This window comes from Sarcophilus harrisii, chromosome 3 (genome assembly GCF_902635505.1).
Source record: "Sarcophilus harrisii chromosome 3, mSarHar1.11, whole genome shotgun sequence".
Lineage (NCBI taxonomy): Eukaryota > Metazoa > Chordata > Mammalia > Dasyuromorphia > Dasyuridae > Sarcophilus > Sarcophilus harrisii.
Window position 1 is genome coordinate 74,689,280 of NC_045428.1, and position 24,361 is coordinate 74,713,640.

At 35.5% G+C, this 24,361-nt stretch overlaps 1 protein-coding gene across 5 annotated transcripts in view; it reads right to left on the reverse strand.

The window, feature by feature from the left end:
• PIKFYVE (phosphoinositide kinase, FYVE-type zinc finger containing) overlaps positions 1-23,314 on the reverse strand; it is a 104,207-nt gene extending 80,893 nt beyond the window's left edge. The window contains exons 1-7 of one of the 5 annotated variants that reach the window (XM_023500658.2): positions 23,272-23,314; positions 19,294-19,474; positions 18,125-18,277; positions 14,365-14,483; positions 8,915-9,086; positions 5,263-5,470; positions 1,251-1,340 (exon numbers count right to left, since the gene is read on the reverse strand). In XM_023500658.2, coding sequence (XP_023356426.2) covers positions 1,251-1,340; positions 5,263-5,470; positions 8,915-9,086; positions 14,365-14,483; positions 18,125-18,277; positions 19,294-19,465 — 914 coding nt within the window. In that variant the 5' untranslated portion in view covers positions 19,466-19,474; positions 23,272-23,314. Of the gene's footprint in view, positions 1-1,250; positions 1,341-5,262; positions 5,471-8,914; positions 9,087-14,321; positions 14,345-14,364; positions 14,484-18,124; positions 18,278-19,293; positions 19,475-23,120 lie in introns of those variants that run through there. The other 4 variants (XM_003765970.4, XM_023500660.2, XM_031958178.1 and 1 more) reach the window with 4 other exon arrangements.
• Between the last annotated feature and the right edge of the window lie 1,047 nt (positions 23,315-24,361).

Consider the following 24,361-nt stretch of genomic DNA (forward strand, 5'->3'; position numbering starts at 1 on the left):
TATTATAAAATTTCACTATCTCATTACATCCCATGAAATCAAAACTAAATTTAAGCATTTATTTAAAGTTGGTTTCTAAAATGAAAGTAAAAAAAAAAAAATGCCAAAATGACTCCGATTATCTACAAAAAGGCAGATTTAATGAGAAGTCTAGTACCCTGACTGGCACCTCACACAAAAGCAATTATAACACAGTGGAAAATATGCAGTGGATCCATAATCCTTGAATTTATTCTCTAAAAACTGCTTTTGAAAAATTATCACGTAATATATATGCATATATATGTATGCATATATTGGATTTAACATATTTCTACAATGTCTAACACATATTGGACTACTTGCCATCTAAGTGAGGGGATGGGGGAAGGGGGGGAAAAATTGGAACACAAAGTTTCACAAGGGTTAATATCAAAGAATTATCCCTGCAGTTTTGAAAAATAAAAAGCTTTAATAAAAAAAAAAAAAAATAGAAAAAAAAAAAGTTATAACAGTGTGAAAGAAAATGAGAGTCAAGTAACAGGTTGTCACCTCAGCTCTGCCACTAAAACAAGGAATCAGTGAAGAGGTCTTAAATCTCCCTAGGCTGACATTTTTACATATGAAGAGAAAAGATTATTTCCAAAGATTCCTTCAAGTTCTAATATTTTGATTCCAATCAGGGAGGGTGATTTAAGCTCTATCAAATAACCTATCCAGAATTTCTCACAAGAAGAAATTTAGATTTTTTTTGGCTTCATTTTGAAAAAAAAAAATATTCTACGAACTGTGAGCATTTATCAAATCATTTTTGTATAAATTTAGAGCAAGATCCTATTTGTTACTTACAAATAATTGCTAAGAAAAAAATACTATGCCTTTATAGGAAGTAAAATGAGTTTGGTACAGTGAACATGACACAGCTTGGAGTATGGAGTCCTGAGAATGGATTCCACTTAAGATATTTATTATTAATAGCAGTAGGGGCAAGTTACTAACCTCTCAAAGATGAAGTTTCCCTAACTATGAAACTGAGATAACCTATTAAAAGGTATTATAAAGGAAATATTTTGCAAATCTTAATGCTACATAAACATTAAGTTTTTATCATTAATATTACCAGATAATTGAAGCAATAGCTTCCAAAGAACTGGAAGGAAAGTATATCATAAATGAATCAGAACTTTGTACCCTTGGTTCCAACACTATATAAAAAAACTATATATAGGTTCCAACACTATAATTTGCAGAGGTTCCATTTGCTATTTTACCTATTTCGAGCAGGAGATTTTCCAGCATCTTCTTGAACAGACACAAGTCTTGTTGAGAGAGTAGTACTTGAGGAGTCTGGATGAATCAAACTAAAAAGAAAATAAAAAATCTTTATCACAAACAATGAAATTAGTGAACCAGCTGTTAAAAAAAAAAGTCCCTATAATTAAGTTTAAAATATTATCCCCCAGTCTAAAAATATCTAAGTGTCAGAAAATATTCTTTTAAAGTATTAAACAAAGAAATTAAATAGCACAAATAAAAGAACAGCAATTCAGGAAGTCTAATTATAATGAATGTGGCTTTCACGTGTGTGGCTTTAATAAATCTAATTTTAATTTATAATCAAACTATAAAAAAAAACAATGAGGATGATTATTAAAATGCTTTACTAAAAGAATGAGACTAAAAAAAAAAAAAAAAAAAGTATGACTTTAGGCAAGTCACTTATCCCCCAATTGCCTCTAAAAGACATCTAATTTATCAATGCTTTCCATATTCATTTTCCAGTATATATATAACACAAGTTTTTTTTATATTTGCAGGTCACACATGCAAAGTAGGACACAAGTAGGTCTCAATTTATGCCTTCTCCCAAAGAAAATACAGCTGTTTGAAATAACAAAACAGACAATAAACCTAATTATATTACAATTTTCAGATCACTTTGGTTCATTCACCAAAATTACAGTAGAACATAATTTTATGGTAAGGGTAGAAACCCAAGCTATCCTTGTAAATTAAGAAATTAGCAGTTATTAGTGAGAATATTGGGCACAAAAACCCAATTTTAATCATCACAAATAAAGTTTATAAGCAGTATGCAAATCTTCCTTTTCCAATTTCATTTCATGAGGTACTAAATCAGGTCCTCATTATCTATCTCACTTTCTAAGATGGCCTCTAAATTATTTTCTAAATCATAATTCTGATCTTTCTCTCCAAATTCAAGAAACTTTAAGAGTACTCTGTGACTGTAAGTAATTTCCCAATTCTTTTGGCAAATAGTTAAGTCCCTCAACAATATGACTTTGGAAGACTGATATCCTACTCCTCACCATATATTCTTATTCTAACCAAAATAGATTAATTGCTTTTCCAATACCCAAAATTGGTATTTCATTTAAACTATTATATAAAATGGGAATTTTCTGTACTATTTCTAGTTTGAAAGAATCAACCTATCTTTAAGATCAGATCTGTATTAAACTAAAATTCAATCTATTAGTCAATAACCATATATTTTCAAGACTTTGAGAGAGCTGCATACCTTGCTGAGTCAAGACACCTTTGAATAAATTAGCTTTTGAAAACTAACAGTTCAGCAGTCTTTCAGGAACTTCCCTTTGGAGCAAAGGCAAGTTTCTAGTTGCTTTACTTAGCAGCCCTGCAAGTCTGGCTACAGCTGTCATAATAAAAAATTGGGTAGAGGATGAAGTGGAGAATAGGTTCAATATCTTCCCCAGAAGGGAACTCCCTTTATGGCAACTGAAGATGAAAAGGGGAGTGGAATAGGACTAACTAATCTCCTTTTCTCCTCCCTACCTCAATAGAGGACTTCCTATGGGATGAAGTGTTAAAAAAGAAGCTAGTTAGGCAGGTTAACAGATGGTAGAGATAAAGAAAATATTATGAATGAAATGGCTCATCAGATACACCAAACAGGTGCTGGTTTTCATAAATATGTTAGTTAACGTGCTTACTTATATTATATATATGTATATGTATATGTATGTATGTATACGCAAAATTTGATAGTGATCTGGAATGGAGCATTTTGCAGAAAATATTCACAAACATGAAAATGAACGAGATATTTTGTGCTATAATAAAAGTTTAACTGACTTTTCACATATCACCAATTTTAGACTATAATGCAAACTCAAAAGAGCTGAGAATATTTTTACATTATCTTAAAAAAATTATGTTTATAAATTCGTTTATCACTCTTTTCTTGGAGAAGAAAGTGTCTCTCCCCTTCCTACCACAACAATACTCCCTCAATTTTTATGCCTTTTTCTCTTTGTAGCAATCTTCTAACAAAAAAAAATATTTATATAGTTAAATGGATTTATAATTGATTTAGGAATGAGTCTGATTCTCCATTCTCCCAGAGTGATACCATAATAAAGATACTGATTCAAACATGCTCCCTGGGCATGCAAAAGAAGGCCAAGGCCTTCATACCTGATACACAAATAGGTTACTTTAAGTCAGATTCCTAGTATAATGTCTACAGAAGCCTTTAGAGTTCATTTTATTTATTTTCTTATTATAGCTTTTTATTTACAAGTTATATGCACGGGTAATTTTACAGCATTGATAATTGCCAAACCTTCTGTTCCAATTTTTCCCTCCTTCCCCCCATCCTTTCCCCTGATGGCAGGTTGACCAATACATGTTAAATATGTATTATATGTATTTTCAAGATAATTATTCACATTACATTCTGAAAATTAAATGCTCTATCCATCAAATATTTTCCGCATCCTATTTCATGAAATCATAATCTAAAATCACTCCAAAACAAAGAATCTTCTTTTAGAAATAATTACTTTGTCTAATCATATTAACAAGTTAGATACTTGTTATTTGTAGTCTAAAGTAACAAGCAAAAATATTTCTCTGAAAGCCAACAGTTAAAATATGACTCCTTGAGCTAACCAAAAATTTGATATTAAACTGAGAAAAAGTAGTTTAAGAAAATATTAACCAGAAATTGATTAAAATAGAATTCTTATTTAGAGCACTTACAGAAACTTCCAGAAGAGATTCACCTATATCCTTTTATATTCATATAAACAGAAGAGTTTGTTGTTGTTGAGGGTTTTTTTGGGGGGAGGAGGGAGAAGGGTGGTAGAAAGTAGGAAGTGAAGTTGATAATGTCATTTCAAGGAAAAGAAAGTGGTTGGTAATTTTTTTAAAAAGTCTTATTCATAAACTATGTTAATCTCCTTTAGGCAAATCAAGACAAAAAAGAAAAAAAGTGAGGCTGATTTGAAAAAATGATTCAAAGGAAATGTATCTTCTAAGCAAGGAGTTTTTTTTTTTGTTTGTTTTGTTTTGTTTTTTGTTAATTTTCTTTTCTTTTTTTTTTTTATTTAATAGCCTTTTATTTACAGTTCATATGCATGGGTAACTTTACAGCATTAACAATTGCCAAACCTCTTGTTCCAATTTTTCCCCTCCTTCTCCCACCCCCTCCTCCAGATGGCAGGATGACCAGTAGATGTTAAATATATTTAAATAGAATTTAGATAGACAATAAGTATACATGACCAAACCGCTATTTTGCTGTACAAAAAGAATCAGACTCTGAAATATTGTACAATTAGCTTGTGAAGGAAATCAAAAATGCAGATGGGCATAAATATGGGGATTGGGAATTCAATGTAATGGTTTTTAGTCATCTCCCAGAGTTCTTTTTCTGGGCGTAGCTGGTTCAGTTCATTACTGCTCCATTGGAAATGACTTGGTTGATCTCATTAAGCAAGGAGTTCTTAATCTGGCATCCACAGATGTGGATGTATAAACATCCATGGATAAATGAATTTAGATGGGAGAAAAACTTTATCTTTTATTTCTATGTATTTGTTTCCTTTGTAATTCTACATATTTTGGTTTGGGCATATAAAAACCTTATAAGAAGAGGTCTATAGGCTTCACTAGACTGCCAAAAGAAACCACAAGACAAAAAGGTAAAAAAGCCCTAGTCTAACAAAATCAAATAACTTTAGATTGTAATCTCGAAATATTATTTTTTTTTTTTTTTTTTTTTTTTGCTGAGCCAATTGGGGTTAAGTGACTTACTTGCCCAGGGTCACATAGCTATGAAGTGATAAGTGTCTGAGACCACATTTGAACTCAGGTTCTCCTGAATTCAGGGCTGGTTCTCTATCCACTGTGCCACCTCGCTGGACAAAATACTAAAATTTTAAACCATCTTCCCCACCACCAATCCCATGATTCACACACACACACACACACACACAAATATAGGATTTCCAATACCTTTGCCAGGCTAAATCCTCCTCTAGAAATATATTGCGGCTCGCTTTTCGACTACCAACAGGTGTTCGTGGTTCAATGGGATCAAGTATAGAAACAGAAGAAGCAGAATCTGAGAGAGCATTCAAATCCTCCCCAATGGAATTACTATCTGTTGAATGAGCGTAACTTAAAGCTATTTTTCGACAATAAGTGCAAGCTCGAAGATCCCCTAAGGGAAAAATTGAAAAGAACGTGATTAGAAATGTTGCCAGACAGATTTTATATTTTTAGGTTAAAAGCTAATGTCATGAATTCTAATTAGTAAACAGAAGACTCACTGAGTTAACATCAATAAGCAAAGGAAAAAACCTTTTAAGTATTCAACTGGCTTATTATTTTACAAATTTCAAGAACCAATATTCAGGTATGCAAACTACTTATTCCAATACTTAATCAGGTGCCTGTTGAAGCTGATCTTGACATCAGGGAGGTGTTGCCATGACATGCAAATGAATTGGATTTAAGTGAGGGAGGACTAGGCAAGGTTACCTGTCTCACTTTGCCTACCAGAGCCATCTGGGTCTAGTGTCCAGCTAGAGAGCAAGAAAATAGGAAGTAGCTCTGGATGCAGCGGGAGACCTTGCCTTTTTAAGTTAAGGTCTTCAACAGGTCTCATTTGACTGTGGCCACATCCATTCAGTGATTAAGACTAGGTAGTAATTGTTAAGCAAAGCAGAAAAGATTTGGCTGTAAGCTACAAGGAGAGAAGAAAAAATTTCAATTAATCTCACTGTTATTAGGCCCTGAAAAGGAGCTTCTCATGTAATGTACCATAAGAGAAAATACTAGAATACAGCTGGAGCTTCAGTCACAATGTAGAAACATTTCTTATAATAAAGTCATCAGGAAACATAACTTTAATTAAGGGCAAAATATGCCTAATTCAGCAAGTCCAGAGGAATTTGTTTGTGCCAGGAGCTCTCTGGTGCATCTGGACTACAAAGCTGCACATGGAAGTTGACAAGAGAAAAACAGAGCAAACACAGGGCCTCAGTCTCTTAGCAATCCTCCTCACAAGGGCCAAAGCAATATTCCTCAAGCAGAGATCTAACTATATTCTTCTTCTCTGTGAGTCCCAGCATCCATCCTACCTTTCCCAACTTCATGGATTAGTGGATGTTCTTCATATATGGGCATTTGTTCCACCATCCATGTCTATGTTTTGGTACAGACTGCTCCTCTGCCTGGAATGCTCATTCTTCTCACCTCTGCCTCTCAGAATTCTTACTTTCCTTCAAAGCTCAGCTTTGAAAGTACCACCTTCTATATGAGAGCAGTCCTTTCCCTAGAAATGATCTAGTATTTAATGCTTTATACATACTTTTATCATATACTTAGATGGGTATAAGTTGCTTCTGCCATTTTTATCTCTGTATCCCTATCCCCTAACATAGAATAGAGTAAGTGTGTTTGATAAGGGCTTTTTGACTATCCAAAAGTGAGCCAAAAGAGAAAGAGAAAGAATTTTTATCAGTGTACTAAAAAAAAAAAAAAAAAAAAAACTACAGAAGAAATGTATTTAACGGTGGCTGTTAACACTTCATGCATAGGTGCAATGACTATAAGTCCGTTCTTGGCAGTTCAGATGCTGTTTTCCTACCAGGACAAGTTTGCAAAGTGTGCCTGCAGACCTGACCTATTCTGCTTCGGCTCACTTTGTTCTCACTGGTATCCCCTCTCCAACCACTCTCAGTTCAATGTTAGGATGCTCCCTGTTTAAATAGGTTTACATAATACAGTGAAGTGATACTGCTCAGAGAAGAGGTTGGTAAACCATGATTCCTAAGCCACAGTAGATCAAATCCATGAAAAGCCAGAATTCAAAGCTCATTCCTGACAGTGACTTGTTATGAATTAGCTATGTCATATAACCTCTATATGCTTTAAGTCCCTGCCTAAAAATTTAGCTACTTACATCATAGATTAAAATCTGCCTCAGTTGAGTGAGTACCCATACTGATAATTTCCCATGCTAATGCAATCACAGATATTCCAAGGAAATGCAACAAACATCTCAAACAGTAAGTTTTTCCTAATTCCCCCCAAGCTGCTAAGTGTCTCTTCCCAAAAACTGCTAACAGAATATAAGTTCCTCTCCCCAAAAAAGACGTTATTTCCCTAAAAGTATTTAAGTTTCCTCAGAGACACTTATGATCTCTGGGTTAAAAATTTTTTATTATAAAAGGTGATTTTTGACAGAGAGCAGAAGACCATAAAATCTGGTGTCTGATGAACTAAATGGTAGTATTTACTGATATTTTACTAAGCAAACATATTCAAGAATAACATAATAAGATTCTATTCTTCTAACAGAAATACTATTGGGAGATAAAAATAAAATCAATTCTCATAACACCTAAAGTCATCCCACAAGTTTAAATATTCTGAGAATTTTTTTTAGCTAAATTATTGATGACAGAAACCCATCAATTCATATTTTATTTTCAATCATGATTATAATCAAGTTGGCTAATAGCCATATCTTCATAATTTAAGTACAGATTCTTAAGTTATAACATAATAATATACAAAATCTTGGTATTTAAACAGTGACAAGAGAAAAAGACTATTAAAATAAGAAAAAAGCAGCATGAGTGAGTACATCATTCCTTCCTCCAAATATTTCTGCGCATCTAATGTATAGAATACACTAAAAATAGCACAAACATAGGTTAAGATCCCCAAAAGGCAGAAATTACAACACACCTTTCAACAGGAGTAAGTTTCATTATTTTCTATGTAATACGACTTGAAAATTTGGAATATTAAAATGTATATTTGTTCAGTGCAACTTTTATCCCATAAAGTCTCTTTAATCCTTAAATCTATAGTACATGAAGCTTGCAAAAACTTATTTTAGCATCTAATAAATTTGCATGAGTAATAGGAAATAAATAATAAAGCAGCTCATACCATTAGTCTTATTTCAAATTTGTTGTTGAATCATTTCAGTCATGTTCAACTCTTCATTTTCTTAGCAAAGATACTGACTGGAGTGGTTTGCCATTTCCTTCTCTAGCTCCTTTTACAGGACACTGGTGGCAAATAGGGTTATGTGACTTACCCAGGGTCAAGGTCAAGATGAATCTTCCAGACTTCAGACCCTACCCTCTATTCACTATGCCCCCTAGCTGCCCTTATTTCAAAAAGGGTCATTATTTCTTTAAGGCAATTAATTTGAGAGTCAGATGACTCACCTTTTAGTAACAAGCTAAAATATTTAGATTTCTCTGGGAATAACCTCTCTTCAAGAGCCTTCAGCAAATTTCTTGGTATACAGTAAGCTACATAAATGAATATACATTTCTCTTAATATATTTTTATATAACATATTTTTAGACATTAACTCAAATATAAAGTTTCAGTGTACTGTGAATTTCATTTTCTTAGCTGATCATAAAAATCCTACAAGCTATACCACTCTGATGGCATTTACTTGTGCTGCCTTGTATTATTATTGCTAATTTGCAAGATTCTTTAGTGGAAGAAGTAGTAATTTATCTTTGTTATTATATAGTACACATTCAAATACTTGTTGAATAAGTGAATGATGGGTTACATATTGCCAAAAAGTATCAATTATAAAAACGATCATGACTATCAGAAGGCTTACCTGTATAGCCCATAAATTTTCCAGGGATTTCCTGATTACAGCATCGACTACAGAAGATCTGACCACATAGCCGGCAATGGTGTCTACGCCTAAAGGTAGTAAACTTCTCACTACAGTCATAACATTCTTTACATTGACTATCGGGCATCCAGTACTGCTTCAGGTCACTATCCTGCAACAAAAAGTGATATGTTTGATTTGTTTGTGTTTTTTTTTTAATCACCGAAAAAAAAAAAAATTCAAGACTCAAATGAAGGAAACAATTTTTAAAAAGCAATAGCATATATTTACCATCCCAGAAATGTCACAATTCTCTCTCCTCAAAAATTTACATTGGGATCCAAGTACACAAAGTAGAGTTTTATCACTGGCTTTGCCATTACTTTAAGAAGTACAACAGCACACGTGAGGCTGCTATCTAAGGTTGCCCTCCCTGGAACTGCATCTGTCAAGAATCAAGGATGGCTCCTGTCTCAATATCTTAACCTGCTTCATTCCATGCAGATTATTAATTTGAAAATTGGGAGTGGGTTTCTATACATGCTTTTACTACTATTTTTTAAACACTCGTAATCCAAATTCAGCATTTAACATGCAAGGAAGATACAAAAAGAAATTTTTAATGTAAAAAAACATTTTGCTCTATTTAAAGAAGCTGATTAATATTCTAAAAAGACTCACTGCATATAGAACATTCAAGTGTTTTTCATATGCAGAAAATGCACAATTACACACATACAGCCAGTCTGTTTTTACTCCTCCTACTGAAGTACAAATGTTTTAGATATTAAAGAGTAGTCTGGAACACACTAAGACATAAGTTCTATAATTTCTGTTATTTTCTATCTTTGAAATAAATCACTGGAACACTGATAATACTTGGCCCATTTAACTCAATTCCCTTAAATTGGTATCTAGGCAAGTGTCCATGGCAACTAAGAGCATTGTCAAAACACAGCCAGGAAAGAAGGCATTAATGCCACCACCAGTATTACCATTTTTCTCAACCAACTTTTTGAAAATCCTATCAATGGGTCCTTGAACTTTCATTTAATACTTGAATAACTGAATTCTAATATAATCAATTTACTCTGTAATCCCATATATTTTATTTTAGGTATTTAGAAACATTAGGCTGAGAAGGGTTTGACATAGGCTTTATATAAGATAGTTATAGGAACCCAAACCACACAAATAATGTCTAAAGCCACATGCTACCTCTATGATCTGCAACAAGTTATTTAAGTAAAAGGAGCCTTGGTTTCCTCTGTGGCAAACAAGGGGTCTGAATGAGATAACTTCTGAGATCCTAAGGCAACCACAGGTCCCTCACAATCAAATCTGTTGTTCTTCTTCAATTGTTTCCGACTCTTCTTGGCTAAGATACTGGGATGGTTGACCATTTCCTTCTCTGGCTCTTCAGCAGATGAGGAACTGAGGCAAATAGAGTTAAATGACCTGCCCAGAGTCACCCAGCTAAAAAGTGGCTAAGGCTGGATCTGAACTTAGGAAGAAGTCTTCCCAATTCCATGCCCAGTGCTCCATCCACTTCACACCTACCTGCCTTACACAGTCAAATACAGAGTTATCATCTTCCCCCCCATTCTACTGCTTGTGACCCCCTCCTGTTAACTCTAGAGTCATAATCCCTTTCTACCATTCTAGAGTCCTGGCCACTCCTTTCTAGATGACTTCAGAGCTGTGGACGTCGCTGTCTCTGTCCCTGTCTGTGATGACAGCTCCAGAGCTAGATCCTAATGTTTCTAGACTTTCAATCTCTACAGGTGACTCTATAACCCTGAAGCTATAATCCTAGAATCCTACAAGCAGGTAAAAGTCTTGCAAGAATAGGCACTGAAACACATGCAGAAGAAATATGAGAGAACCTGTCAATGAAGATCTTATCATCTAGCTGGGAAAGAAACAAAAGTGAGAAATAAAAAAGACAAAACACTATAAAAGCCATAAACATCTGTACAGGGTCCAGCTTCAGGCTAAAAGCTCCTTAGGCACTTTCCTGCTCTTTGGACTCAGGATACCCCGAGTTCAAATTCGGTCTCAGACCCTTCCTAACCGGCTGACCCTGAGCAAGTCACTTAACCACTCTCAGCCTCAGTTTCCTCATATGTAAAATGGTGATAAGAGCATCAGTCTCCAAGGGTTGTTAAGAGGATCGGACAAGATAACATTGCAAAGTTTTGCAAATGAGAGTTTTTAATCATTACTCCTCACCTCCAGCTCTATTTCCTCATGATAAAGCTCCTCTTCTATCTCCCATCCACACCCCCAGCATGAAGCCGAAGAAAGCAGACAATGCACCTAGGCTTGTTTCTAATCACCACTAATCCCATGCTAGCTACATCACCCAGGCTATAACTTCCAAATGTGAAATTTGTTCTGGAGCAAGATTGAAAACCCAGGAAATAGGAGATACGAGGTCAAGAGTGCCCACTGAATTAACTCTGAAATCAAGTGTGGGGCCAGGATCTAAACATCTGAAACACACAGATCTTGCCACCAAAATTCAGGGACATAAGTGGAGAAGAATACTAAGAGATCAGGAGAAAAATAAAAAGGAAAATCTTGCTTTGAATGTCAAGAAAAATTTGGGTCCATGCATCCCATACTAAAAAAATTAGATTTTTGACATTGACAGCTGAATGAAAAAACTATGTACTCACTGTGTAAGCATTCATACACGTACATACATACACACACACACACTCCAAAAAAATTAAAAATCATGTTTGATATACATACAAGGAGTACTAGAGTCACACCTATGCACATTATGGCAAAAAGAAAATCCTTAAGGAGACCCATAAATCATCTTCAGAATCTCCAAAAAAATTCCTCTCTCATCCTCCTGCCTAAAATTGTCATTTTTTTCCCCCTAATAGCAGCATTAAGGATATACTGAAAACAATTTATTCACATATAAAACTATTGATTTTATAATTGTACATTTTTCAGTTCCATTAGAGTATTCTACATACTGACAAATCATTTGTTTTTAAGGTGCTTTCATGAATTTTATGTTTAAATATATTTTATATTTTTAATGTAACTTCAAATTATATTTTGGGTGTGTTTGAAAGAAAGAGGAACTTAACTGACTTATTTCAGTTATATTATTAATTTTTTAAATTTTAAACTATTTAAAAATTTTTAAACTTCAATTTTTTTATTTTATTCAATATTTTTAAACAAACAATTAAACATTTAAAAATTTTTTTAATTTTAAACTTTTGTTGATTAACCTGTAAATTTAATTATTATTTTGTTGCTATAGGAAAATACATTATAATTCCAAGACAATTAAATTTTGGAGTACAACTCACTTTTAGGTTTGAAAGACTACTTGGAAGAGAGAAGGATGAAGAGTTGAATAGGCAAAGAAATTCTTTAAGGAAGCACAGAATACACACAATTGTATATTCAGTATCTACAAGAGTGCTTGACATGTAGTAGCTACTAAATGACCCTTCATTTCTTTTTTTTTTTTTTAAGCTTTTTATTTAGAAGTTATATGCATGGGTAATTTTATACCACTGACAACTGCCAAACCTTTTGTTCCAATTTTTCCCCTCCTTCCCCCAACTCTCTCCCCCAGATGGCAGACTGACCAATATATGTTAAATATGTTAAAGTATAAATTAAATACAAAATAAGTATGTATGTCCAAACAGTTACTTTGCTGTTCAAAAAGAATCGGACTCTGAAATAGTGTACAATTAGGCTGTGAAGGATATCAAAAATGCACGTGGACAAAAACAGAGGGATTGGGAATTCTATGTAATGCTTCTTAGTCATCTCCCAGAGTTCTTTCGCTGGATGTAGCTGGTTCAATTCACTCCTGCTCCATTGGAACTGATTTAGTTCATCTCATTGCTGGAGATGGCTAGATCCATCAGAATTGATCATCATATAGTATTGTTGTTGAAGTATATAATGATCTCTTGGTCCTGCTAATTTCACTTAGCATCAGTTCGTGTAAGTCTCTCCAGGCCTTTCTGAAATCATCTTGCTGGTCATTTCTTACTGAACAATAATATTTCACAATATTCATATACTACAATTTATTCAGCCATTCTCAATTGATGGGCATCCACTCAGTTTCCAGTTTCTGGCCACCAGCAAGGAGGGCCTCCACAAACATTCTTGCACATGTGGGTCCCTTTCCCTTCTTTATGATCTCTTTGGAATATAAGCCCAGTAGTAACGCTGCTGGATCAAAGGGTATGCACAGTTTAATAACTTTTTGAGCATAATTCCAAATGGCTCTCCAGAATGGCTGGATGAATTCACAATTCCACCAACAATGTATCAGTGTCCCAGTTTTCCCGCATCCCCTCCAGCATTTCACATTATCTTTCCCTGTCATTCTAGCCAATCTGACAGGTGTGTAGTAGTATCTCAGAGGTATCTTAATTTGCATTTCTCTGATTAATAATGACTTGGAGCATCTTTTCATATGATTAGAAATAGTTTCAATTTCTTCATCTGAGAATTGTCTGTTCATATCCTTTGACCATTTATCAATTGGAAAATGGCTTGATTTCTTATAAATTAGAGTCAATTCTCTATATATTTTGGAAATGAGGCCTTTATCAGAACCTTTGACTGTAAAAATATTTTCCCAATTTATTGCTTCCCTTCTAATCTTGTGACCCTTCATTTCTGAAAAAAAAAATTACATCACTTCGATGTCTCAATCTGAACATGAATAGGATTTAAGTGAGACAAAACTGTAGTAATCGATCTTCAATCTTCCAGTCAGAGTCCAGGGACAAGACCAAAGTCAGAAGTGCTATTTATTGCCTACATGACCCTAACTTCTTGGTTAAATGACCAAGCTCTAGGTCCTCCACAGTTGTTACTTCTGTTCCTTCATGGTCACTGGAACAAACTTTTCTTATCCGCCCCTTCTTCCAAGGAAAGTCTTCACAGGCTTGGGATAGATATCCCTCTAACTCACCATAGGTCTAAGAGCCTGTTGATTACCCTTAGTCTGGGTTAACCCATCTCCCCAGACAATTGTTACCAGAGTGTTATCACTGTGACTGTGGCCTGATTTATTAATAGGAAAAATATGTATCCCATTTTTTTCTGGCTCAAGAATAAGATCACATTATCTGTACTCCCAGAATGAAATTGTTACATTTACATGTTTCATCTTTATTAAGACACCAAAGTCTCTGCCTGCTATTGCTTTAAGCTAGGAGGATCAAACAGAAAGAGAGAACACATACTATTTCTCTTTCTTGTATGTTCCTCCCTGTTCAATTGCTCATTCTGGATATTGGTGGCATAAGGAACAAACAGCATTAACTGCTGAAACAAGCATTAGCATGAACTTTTCCTTCAGATGACATTCATAGTATATTTTCAACGATCATGGCATTACCTAAAGAGCTGCTTATTAACTGTCCCAAGCTTCTAGGCAATACCTGGCTTTTCCCCTCCATGATTTCCTTAAGACGTTTCAATACGGTGCTGAGACTTCGAAGCTGGACAGCTGTTCGAGGATCATGACCTCCCACAACCGCTTCTGCTTTTCTTCTGGTGTCTGGAAAGAGTTAAAAATATTCCATCAACTTGGAAACAGTTAAGACCCATTGATAAATGCAATGAAAAACCTCCAGCAGATCAATGATGGAGCATAATAGCTACCTCCTAACAATGGAGAGAGGATCCCCAAAGGCAGAATGAGACATATTTTGAAACATAGCAAATTTGTGGTTTGTTTTGCTTAATTCTACTTATTACAAGGTTTATGTTTTTCCTTGGAGAGGAGGGAGCACTAAAGAGAGGGGGAAAAAAAAAAAAAAAAAAAACCAAAGTCAGAAAGGCAGAGCATATTGTCAAAAAAAAAAAAAAAGAATCATCAGAGAATCTTAAGAAGGAAACAGAAGGAAGTTTGGAGGAAAATAAAGACAAACAAGACATCTCTGAAAGTAACAAAATGAAAGCATTACATACTTTTTTAAAAAAAAAAGCAATCTGTACTTAATAGAAAATAAATAATAAATTTTTGGTTTAATATAAGAATACCATTTTCTGGTCTTTATATGGATTTGTTTGGCATTTGTTAAATTCAGAATTTAAAAATATTAAGACACTGTTAGATTCTTCAGCATATGTATGTATAAAGTATACCTGCTTTTCAATATATCTCATGTTACTGATGAATACGTATGCCTTTATTTTAAAACATAAGCATTTTTGGTAAACTTATTTTAAACTTAAATATAAAATGAGGGGGAAAAAAACACTGCCATGTACACAGCAGACCATAATAGAGGATTCAATATAAAACAATTTCCATTTTAAGGAAACCTATATAATAAACACTACTCATTTGTTTTCAAACTTGCCCAGTTAGTCTTTGCTTCCTTATGGGTTTTCTTTTGTTCTCTCTTGTGTACTTTTTACTTTATTGTTTCCTTCCCTCCCCTATCACCATCAAGAAGGCTACAATTAAGCATGGCTATACATATAGACATAGACATAAATATAAAGGTCTATAAAATACACATATATGTACGATCATATTATATTTATTTCTTCCTATCATCTGTTCCTCTGAAGGGATAGCATCTTCCTTCATAAAATCAAGTCCAAGTTTTTCCCTGTTTTTCTAAATCAACCAGTTCATCATTTTGTACACCACAACAATATTACAACTCAATCATATTCTGACAGATTATCTATGAAAGTTTTTTTCTGCATTTCTTCTGTTCTTAGCTATAGATCTTATCTATGAGAAATTTAATTCAAAATAATCAAAATTATTTTTTAACTTCATCAATACTCTTGCTTTCTAATATAGTTTAAGATCTGGTACTGCAGAATCTACTTCCTTTATGTCTTGTTTTCCCCTGGTTTCTTCAATGTTTCTATCCTCTTAATCTAAGCATTTTTTTTTTTTTTAAATTAGGTTTGAACCAAATTTTATACAGGCCGAGACTAGCATAAAATTCTAAATATATGGGGAAAAAATTTTTAATTTAAAATTACCTATGAGGTTAATAACAATTTATAAATTATGGAATTATAGGAAATAGTTTCATAAGGGAACAGATTCCCATTCTTATAGGAATAGAAAATGTTAAATCTAAGGAAGAGATTAGGGAGAAAAAAGAGTGAGAGAAACAAAGTGTTAAAATTACCAAAATCACAGGGTCATTTGGCATTGCTTATAACAAGTATCCTCAAAAGAAGGAAAATGCTAGACTAAAAAGCAAGGCATAATGACATGATTGAAATCCCATTCCAGCCTAAACCTTTTACTTCTTGAACTCTGTTGTAGAGGTCACAATCAGAAATTCTTCATGAGCAAATTAATTGTCCATCCCTACCAAAAGGATGTGCCACCAAGAATAAACCAGATCATCTATAATCCAAACATACGATAGACCAAAACTCCAAAAGATTCCTGGAACTTAAAATATATTCCCAGAACAGTTCTGACCTGGTTTAATTGTCCTCAGAAGGCGTCTCTGATTACTTAAGATGCCTTGCCTTACCTGTCCTGTCCATAACTGCCTAGCCTGCTGATTCCACTGCATAGCATTTAAAATTAGAATAGAAATACAAAAGAACCCACAGATTTGCCCAGTTTTAAGGTCACTAAGTTAAGGAAAGAACAGAGATGAACATATCTAAAACATTTTAAAAATATATATAGGGTTCCATATTAGATAACTTCTCTGCAGTTACCCAGTAACTCACTACTGTATACATATACCACACAAAAGAGAAGGTCCCCCAAACTCCATGGGCTACACTAAGCTATTTATATTCCATACCATTTCTATACCACATTGTTTTCACTTCACCCTCCTCAACTCCCTCCCATCAGGTCTCTGTCCCTAGATCCTGGGGTTCTGATAAGTGAGTTTTCACCATTTCTTGCTGATAACTAAAGTTCATCATCACTTTCCAAACATGTCCAAACCTTGCTGCCAAATGCATACTCCTTCACCCACTTTCTTGCTTCCTTTTATATACTATCTTTCTCTCAGAGCATAAGCTCCTTGAAAGGAGGGATTTTCTTGCTTGCTTCTATTTGTATCTCCAGGCTTTAATAAAAGTGTCTAGCAAATAATAAGTGTTTAATACTTTATCATCATTAATTCTGAGAAAGTGTTCCTTATATGCCTGAAAGTTTGGGGCAAAGGTGGGGAAAAAAGATATGCATTGTGATCAAGTTGGAAAAGGAATAAAAACACATAAACATGGAAAAAAGCTTATAAGAAATCTCTTTAAAGAATTAGACTTTATAATTTTTCCTACACTTTGGCTGCACTGCCTTATAAAGAATGACAAAAATCCCAGGTACAATTTCTTCTGAGTCACAGGATGACTGTAGCAAGGTAGCAGTCTGGTATTTGTGATTTAACAAGTAAGGGAGAGATATAAAAAGAAGCTGCTGGGATCACAGTGGATTCTTAATTATGCACAATCTCCCATCCTAAAGCTATCTACATTTGACCCCTAAGAATCACATGTAGGGGAACCATCCCCAGTGAAATGATAACAATTTCTCTTCACATCTACCTTTCCCATTCCCCCAAGGAAAAAAGCACAAAAAAGATTATATGAGAGCTACACAACAAGACTTGTCCACATTGCTAACTAAGAACTGGGAGAGGAAGAAGCAAAGTCTTCAAGATCTCTTCCTTTATTAGTTAGTATTTCAAGCTCTGATTCAAATCCTTGACAGAAAAATCAAGGAGAAATACAAAAAGAATGACAGACTGTAACAGCAGAAATTGAATCTGTTCTGCCACCGTAGAGAAAACAGGAACAAGGAAGGGATAACAGAAGAGCAAGGCCTCTAAAGGGAAAGCAGTCCATCTCAGGAGAAAGTAGGCACCCAAAGTATTAATACAGAATTCATGTTTGAAGTTAAAACAAGCCTGATTTTCTTTTAAAGATGGTATAAACTATGCCACTGAAATTCAAGCAAGTAACTCAAAAAAGTCAATCGGAAGCTCTCTGCTTAACATGGTCTGAAATGTAATAAACACCAAGAATGTTTTTTTTTAAAACACTAAATAAATTTCTTCAATTAACTAGTCTATGAATTTCATTTTAGACAGTCCCTAATTGCTTTAAATCAAGAAATTTGATCTGGGAAAACAATCATTAAAAGAACAATATTTTATTATCACACAAAGTTTTGGGGTTTTGGGGATTCTTTACCTAAGATAGTAGATGATCGACGATGTAGATCCTCATTTAGCTGCTTTTTATAGGCTACAGGAGACCTCACAGATTGTGTTCTTGAAGAATGTTGAGGACTAGCCCAACTTCCACCCAAAGACTGCTGATCTCCCTGTCCACCTTCTGGTCTCTCTGTAAAAGAAGATAATCTGTCGTCATCTGAAAAAACTACAACCTGATATTGAAGACAAAACGAATGGAGAATGAGACAAATTAAATTATCCTTGTCTTTGCTTTTTACATTTTAAACTTCATTTTCAACTGCATTAATATATGCAAATGTTAATCTTACTCATTAAGGATAATATTTTACATTTTATTGATGTCATTAATATTTCCATAAAACTAAATGAACTGAACTGAATTAAGTCTCATAAATCCTTAAAACACTGGTCACTCAGATTGACAAAGAATCTTCCATGGAACAATCACATGGAAAGTAAAAAAATTATTTACATACACATACACACACACCCCCAAACTCTTTTTCCCCTTACAAAAGAAAACTTTGGTTATGAAAACAAGAACTTTAAACATTGTCACACTAGTAATCTATCAGAGTTGAACCTCAATCTCTATGATTTAATCAGCAATATATTTGATAACTCCCTGGATTTAAAAAAAAACTTTCTTTGAACTGCTACCTTTGGCCATATCTTTAGTCTGTTACTGTTTAAAATCAGAATTTTATGGCTATTTCTGAAGAGAGAGGAGAAAGGGGGTTGGGGGATGAGGAGAGGGGAGAAAGGAAAAGGGAAGGCTAGGGAGGATAGGGGAGGAGACAGATAAAGAACAAGCAAATGCCTATTCTATAAACTTAAAAACCAAGAGAAACTTCTTCTGAGGTAAGAAAAAGACCTTTAGGATGAAAAAGGAAACATTAAGTATAATACTTTTTTTCTTTTAAGGTACTTCTTTTAGTATTTAAGTTTTCAATTCAGAACCTCATATCTGAAGATGTTTACATTCTACTGCTGGAGATTTAATAGATGATGCCATCTTTTCCTTATTAAGCAGTTTTTCCTTATTGGCAGTTGAAGGATTAATGCTCTCGCTTATTGATATTTCAAAAAGGCATATAAAAAAGTTAAAGAAAGGAACTCCTCCATTTCATGTAGATTCTTGACCTTCATAATCTAAAGTTTTACCTTTACTGAATCGAAAAAGATTTACAAAAGAGCTATAGGCTGATTTAAAAGGAGGTTCATCCTGATCTGGAGTCAAAGGCTTGAAGTGTGTGAGATGAGAGGGACTGGTAGGAGACCGAGGCAGATCATTAGAAGAGTCCAATGTTGGAGATGTCTTGTCATCTGTGGCCATTTCATGTGTCTGAGAAAACAAAGACAAAATGAAAACTTCAAGATCTCTTGGAAACCTAAGAGTCAGCAACAAAGAGGTTAATGATTAACTTAGGGAAGATTCACACATAAAAACAGATTTCTAGTCCATAAAAAGATGTTAAATTGTACTCATAGTACATTAGTCTTATACTGAGACATGTAATTTAAAATTGCAATGTCTGGACTAGCTCTCTGGAGGATCTCTGGAGGAGCCTGGTCTTAGGTAGAGAAGTGATGAAGGTAGGAGAGCCACCAGGAGGATATCTGTTTCTTCCTCCATGTTCTGTCTCCTCTGTGTCTGAATCCTCTTCTGAGATCAAGCTCTCATCTCCAGTCCTCTCAGCCCTTATACACCTCAGTCTGATTACATCACACTAAGTATATGTGAACTAAAGAACCATTATCTCATCAAATCACACTGAGTTAAGTGCTTAACTATAAGCACCCTGCTGTAAGTACCCTTGTTTCAAGTAGAACACAGGTGGTCACACCCTCCCTGATTTCTCAGGAGGGTAGGTGAGAAATTCCAAAGGGAAAAATGGGGAGCCAAACCAGATATTTTTAGCAGATTTCCTCTGGACTGAAGGTTCTTATACCTCACTCAGAGTTCCCCCACCATCTGTGGCCCTCTAAAGAAAATCACAAAAACATTCCTTTTAAACTCAAAACCAAACAAACATTACATTTAAAAAAAAAAAAAGAGTTGGAAGTGAAGCTAATGTGGCAATTCTGCTTTTTTACAATGAGATAAAAGCAAGAGTAAACAACTTATAAGGATTCAAGTTGCATGTACTTAAAAAAAGTTATGTCTATATTAAAATTTATTGGGGAAAAACCCTTTTAACTGAAGTTTTATTTTTCATTAAATAAAGTCTTCAGACTCTAAATCCCATGTTCCTCTACTATACCAGTCTAATTTAATTCTTGGGGACTTGGAGGTTTTCTTAAGGGAGTTGGGGTCATTTGAAGGGAATAATTACAAAAATGGTGGGGAAGGAGGAGGGGGGGAAGGAAGATTTTAAAATAGGTCAATTATACTAACAACCTGAACAGTTTAGGGATACAAAATTTCTGCTTTTTTTCTGATTTGTTTCAAGAGTATAACAAGTATACACTTTGATGTGGAAATTTTTGTTTCACTACCTGTTATCAAGATATGATACTTAGCTTATTATTTAACAGAAAGAACTTAGTCAATAATACTTTGTGCCTCAATTTCCTCATCTTTAAAAGGGAAGAATTGGACTAAATATTTCCACACTAATTCCAACACTAATATTCTATGACTTAATAATTTTATTTTTGTATTACACTTTCAACTTTCCAAAGTCCTTTGTGATTATCTCATTTTACGTTCCCAACAACCCAAAGATAAATATATAGGCATTGTAACATTATTCTTTGCAGCAATTAAGGACAGTCAGGAAAAGATTAAATGGCTTGCCCAAGTTCTTATTGCTAATTAGAGGGAAAGACAGAAGTCAAATTTTAGTCCCAGTTTCAGGTATTTCACATAAGACCAACATCCTTTAATGATTCTAGAGATGTCCAGTTTTAATTTATCCGAATATTAGTATACCAAGCCAAGATACTTCTAACTACTAACTAGTGACTTAAATAGAATTTTAAATTCCAGTAGTCTATTTTAGCAATTCAGTAAAATAAGGCACATGTGGAGTAGACAGGACTCTCACAAACATAGAGGCAACCTTGATACAATTTTAAGAACTTTTAGACATTAAAACCAATAACACCAATACATTCATACACACTTATTAACCTAAGGTAACTGACAAGTGTTCTCAGAAAGCAGAAAACTGGCTAGCATTATTTATGAAAATCACCAAATCACAATAAAACAGGGATTGACAACAGGTTATCACTCCAACAAGATCACCCTTACTTTAGAGGGCCTATTTTCCTATGTAAATGAAGATTTTTATTATGTCAAAATTTGGAGATAAAAAACAATTACAAAAGTGCTGTTGGAAAAAAACCTAAGTCTTATGGGATGCTTCCAAAATTCTTGGAAGAAAAACTGAGTATCTTCCAAAAGTAACATATAGTTCCTTATGAAAAACAGACTAATTATTTCCTTAATAGTCACTTCTTAGGAATACTGCCCTAAAGTTTTTATCATCAACACTTAACCCTTTCCCACTTCAAAAAGCAAAAATACACATATTCAAAACTAATCAGGGACCTAAACAGAAATTAAGTGAAATTGACTCAGGTAAGATGTTTTTAGCAGTTAAAAGAGAAATATTTTCCTATTACATTCCAAATATTTATTCCAAATAAATTTCTAAAGAGGTTCAGAAGAACCTCTCTTGTCAAGAAAGCTAAACATTCTAAACTTTAACTTCTAAGAACATTAAAGATCTTTCATTTGTTTCTGATGGGTTGCTGGAGGCAATGAAGTAGAAAAACCACAGTGTAACATTTTTTTCCCATTAGCAGAAAAAAAAAAACTGCTTGTCACTCCTATGATAAAGGATTATTGTGCACAAGTTGGAGTATTTGGGTCCCATAAAGAAGGGCCTATTATCTGTTCCTAGGCCTTAGCCTGTTAGCCCCTTCAACAAATAACAGTAAAGAACCCTAAGTGTATTCTTATGTAATTTGAGAGTATTTTGGATGCAATTTCATTTTTCTAAGTTTATTTTCAAGCACCAGGAAACAAACGTCAAAAAATTTGTAAATAAGAAAATGTATTTTTAATTTAATCTCTATACAACCCCATTACAAAAGAATATGTTTGTTGCCATTTTAAGAAGACGGGCTCTATAGAATCGAGTAGACTTGGAAATATTCGCACAGAAACCAATCGGCCCAAGATAATCAAGATAAATAAGTTTCTTAAAGCCATATTCCAGCACTACTCACTTATATTGTGCGTGGATACTTTACAAAGAGGATGTTTTTAATAGGTGGAAGATCCTAATTTCTATCTTTTCTCCAAATCATAAGATGCTTGCCCCTCCCACCCATCCCCCTCCCCCTCCCCCCTCCCCCCGTCATTCTTTCATCGAATGGTTTCTAACTTAAAAGTTAAAACCACCAATTAGGAAAACTTATTAACAGGAAACCTGGGAGGGGTTTGAAGGGAGGAACGGCTTTAAAAAAAAAAAAAAAAATAGAATCCCAGGTAAACACATCAGCAGCCTCTCCAAAACTTTCCCTGCAACTCGAGCTCCGTACAACGGAAGCCAGGGGCTCCCCCAAGCCCGACTCTGCAAGAAGCAGCCTCAGTGTAGGGTTGAAAACCCCCCCCCGCGAGAAAGCAAATGGACCTCGGCTCTCGAGCACCTGCAATCTGAGGGGAGGTCAGGGGGAGCGGCGGGAAGAAAACTTCCCAGAGGAAGGGGGTGCCGGAGAAGGGCGCCCCCCACCCCAGGAGGCCGCGCCGGGGGGTGCCGGGAGAGGAGCCAGAGACCTGTCAGGTTCCCTTCCCCTGCCCCCGCCCGTCCGGACACGGCACATGACCCGGAGTCCTCCGCCGCCCCCCCTCCCCCCTCCGCGTCGCACGGGCTCGCCACCTCGCGACCCCTCCCGGGACACCCCTTCCCCCAGCTCCTCCCCCCTCTCTCCCTGCCCGCTCCCGTCCGCAGCGGCCCGCTCCCCTGCCCCCTCACCTGGACCTTCTCTCCCCCACGCCCCTCAGCCCGCCACCGCCTCCCCTCTCTCCTATTTAAGGCTCGGGGAGGGGACAGTAAGGCACCACCACAGGGCTGCGGGGGGGGCCCTCGGCAGCACCTGGCGACGGCGGCAGGAAGCGGCGCTTACATGGTTGATGCGGCTTCTCGCTTCCCTCCCAGGTCCCGCCCCCTCAGCTGGCTCCTCCTCCTCCTCCCAGGCCGCTTCCTGTCCCCGGAGCACGACCTCGTCCCGCCTCTCAGGCGGTTTCGCCCGCCCCCCGCGGCCCAGACCCAATGAGAAGAGCGGAGAGCAAAGAACAGGCATCTGCAATCTATCCGCCGAACAAGCGGAAGAGACCTGCAGCAGGACGCATGCGTCCTCCGGGGGCTACAGTTCCTGTAGCGTCTGTGTGTGTTGTCGGGCGCGAGGACGGAGCTTTACCGTGATTATGTGAGCGTGTGACTTTCTTACTGCTGTAGTAAGGCGCTTTTCTGGTTTTCAGGCTACTGAGGTGGTAAAACGACTGTTAAAACACAACCAGGGGATGAGAATAATAAGAGTAACAGTAATTAGAGCTAGCGTTTGCATGATGCGTCCTTACAAAACACGGGTTTTCTCTCTTGGATCAAAAGATGGGCCTCAGAAGCCGCTGAATCCAGCCTCTTTTTTTTTTTTTTTTTTTTTTTTTAAACTTTGAATGGCAGTCAGGTTATATAGCGAGCATCACGTAAGACTGGGCTGGAATTCAGATTCTCTGGACTCCAGAGCTGGCGCTCCATCCACTGAGCCACCCGGCCCCGTCATTTTTTTTTTTTTTTTTTTTATGGAGCAGTTGAGGGAAAAGACTATTAAAGAGAAGAGCAGCATTTAAAGAAAATCCTTCAAAAATCCAGCATACTTTCCGTAATGCCTTAATATTATAGTCCTGATGCTTGCCATCTGGGGGAGAGGAAAAATCGGAACAGAAGTGAGTGCAAGGGATAATGCTGTGAAAAATTACCCTGGCAGGGGCTCTGTCAATAAAAAGTTATTTAAAAAATAAAATAAAATATATAATAGCTGTTTTATTTTTGTGATAGCAAAGAACTAGAACCTAAGAGATTGTTATTAATTGTAAAATGATTAAAATCATTGTGGTGTATGAAAAAAAAAAAGATTTAGAAATGGGCTATTTAACAAGAGAAAAACCCATACTATTATTTCTTAAAAGTTTGTTTTTCCAGACTTGTTCATCTAC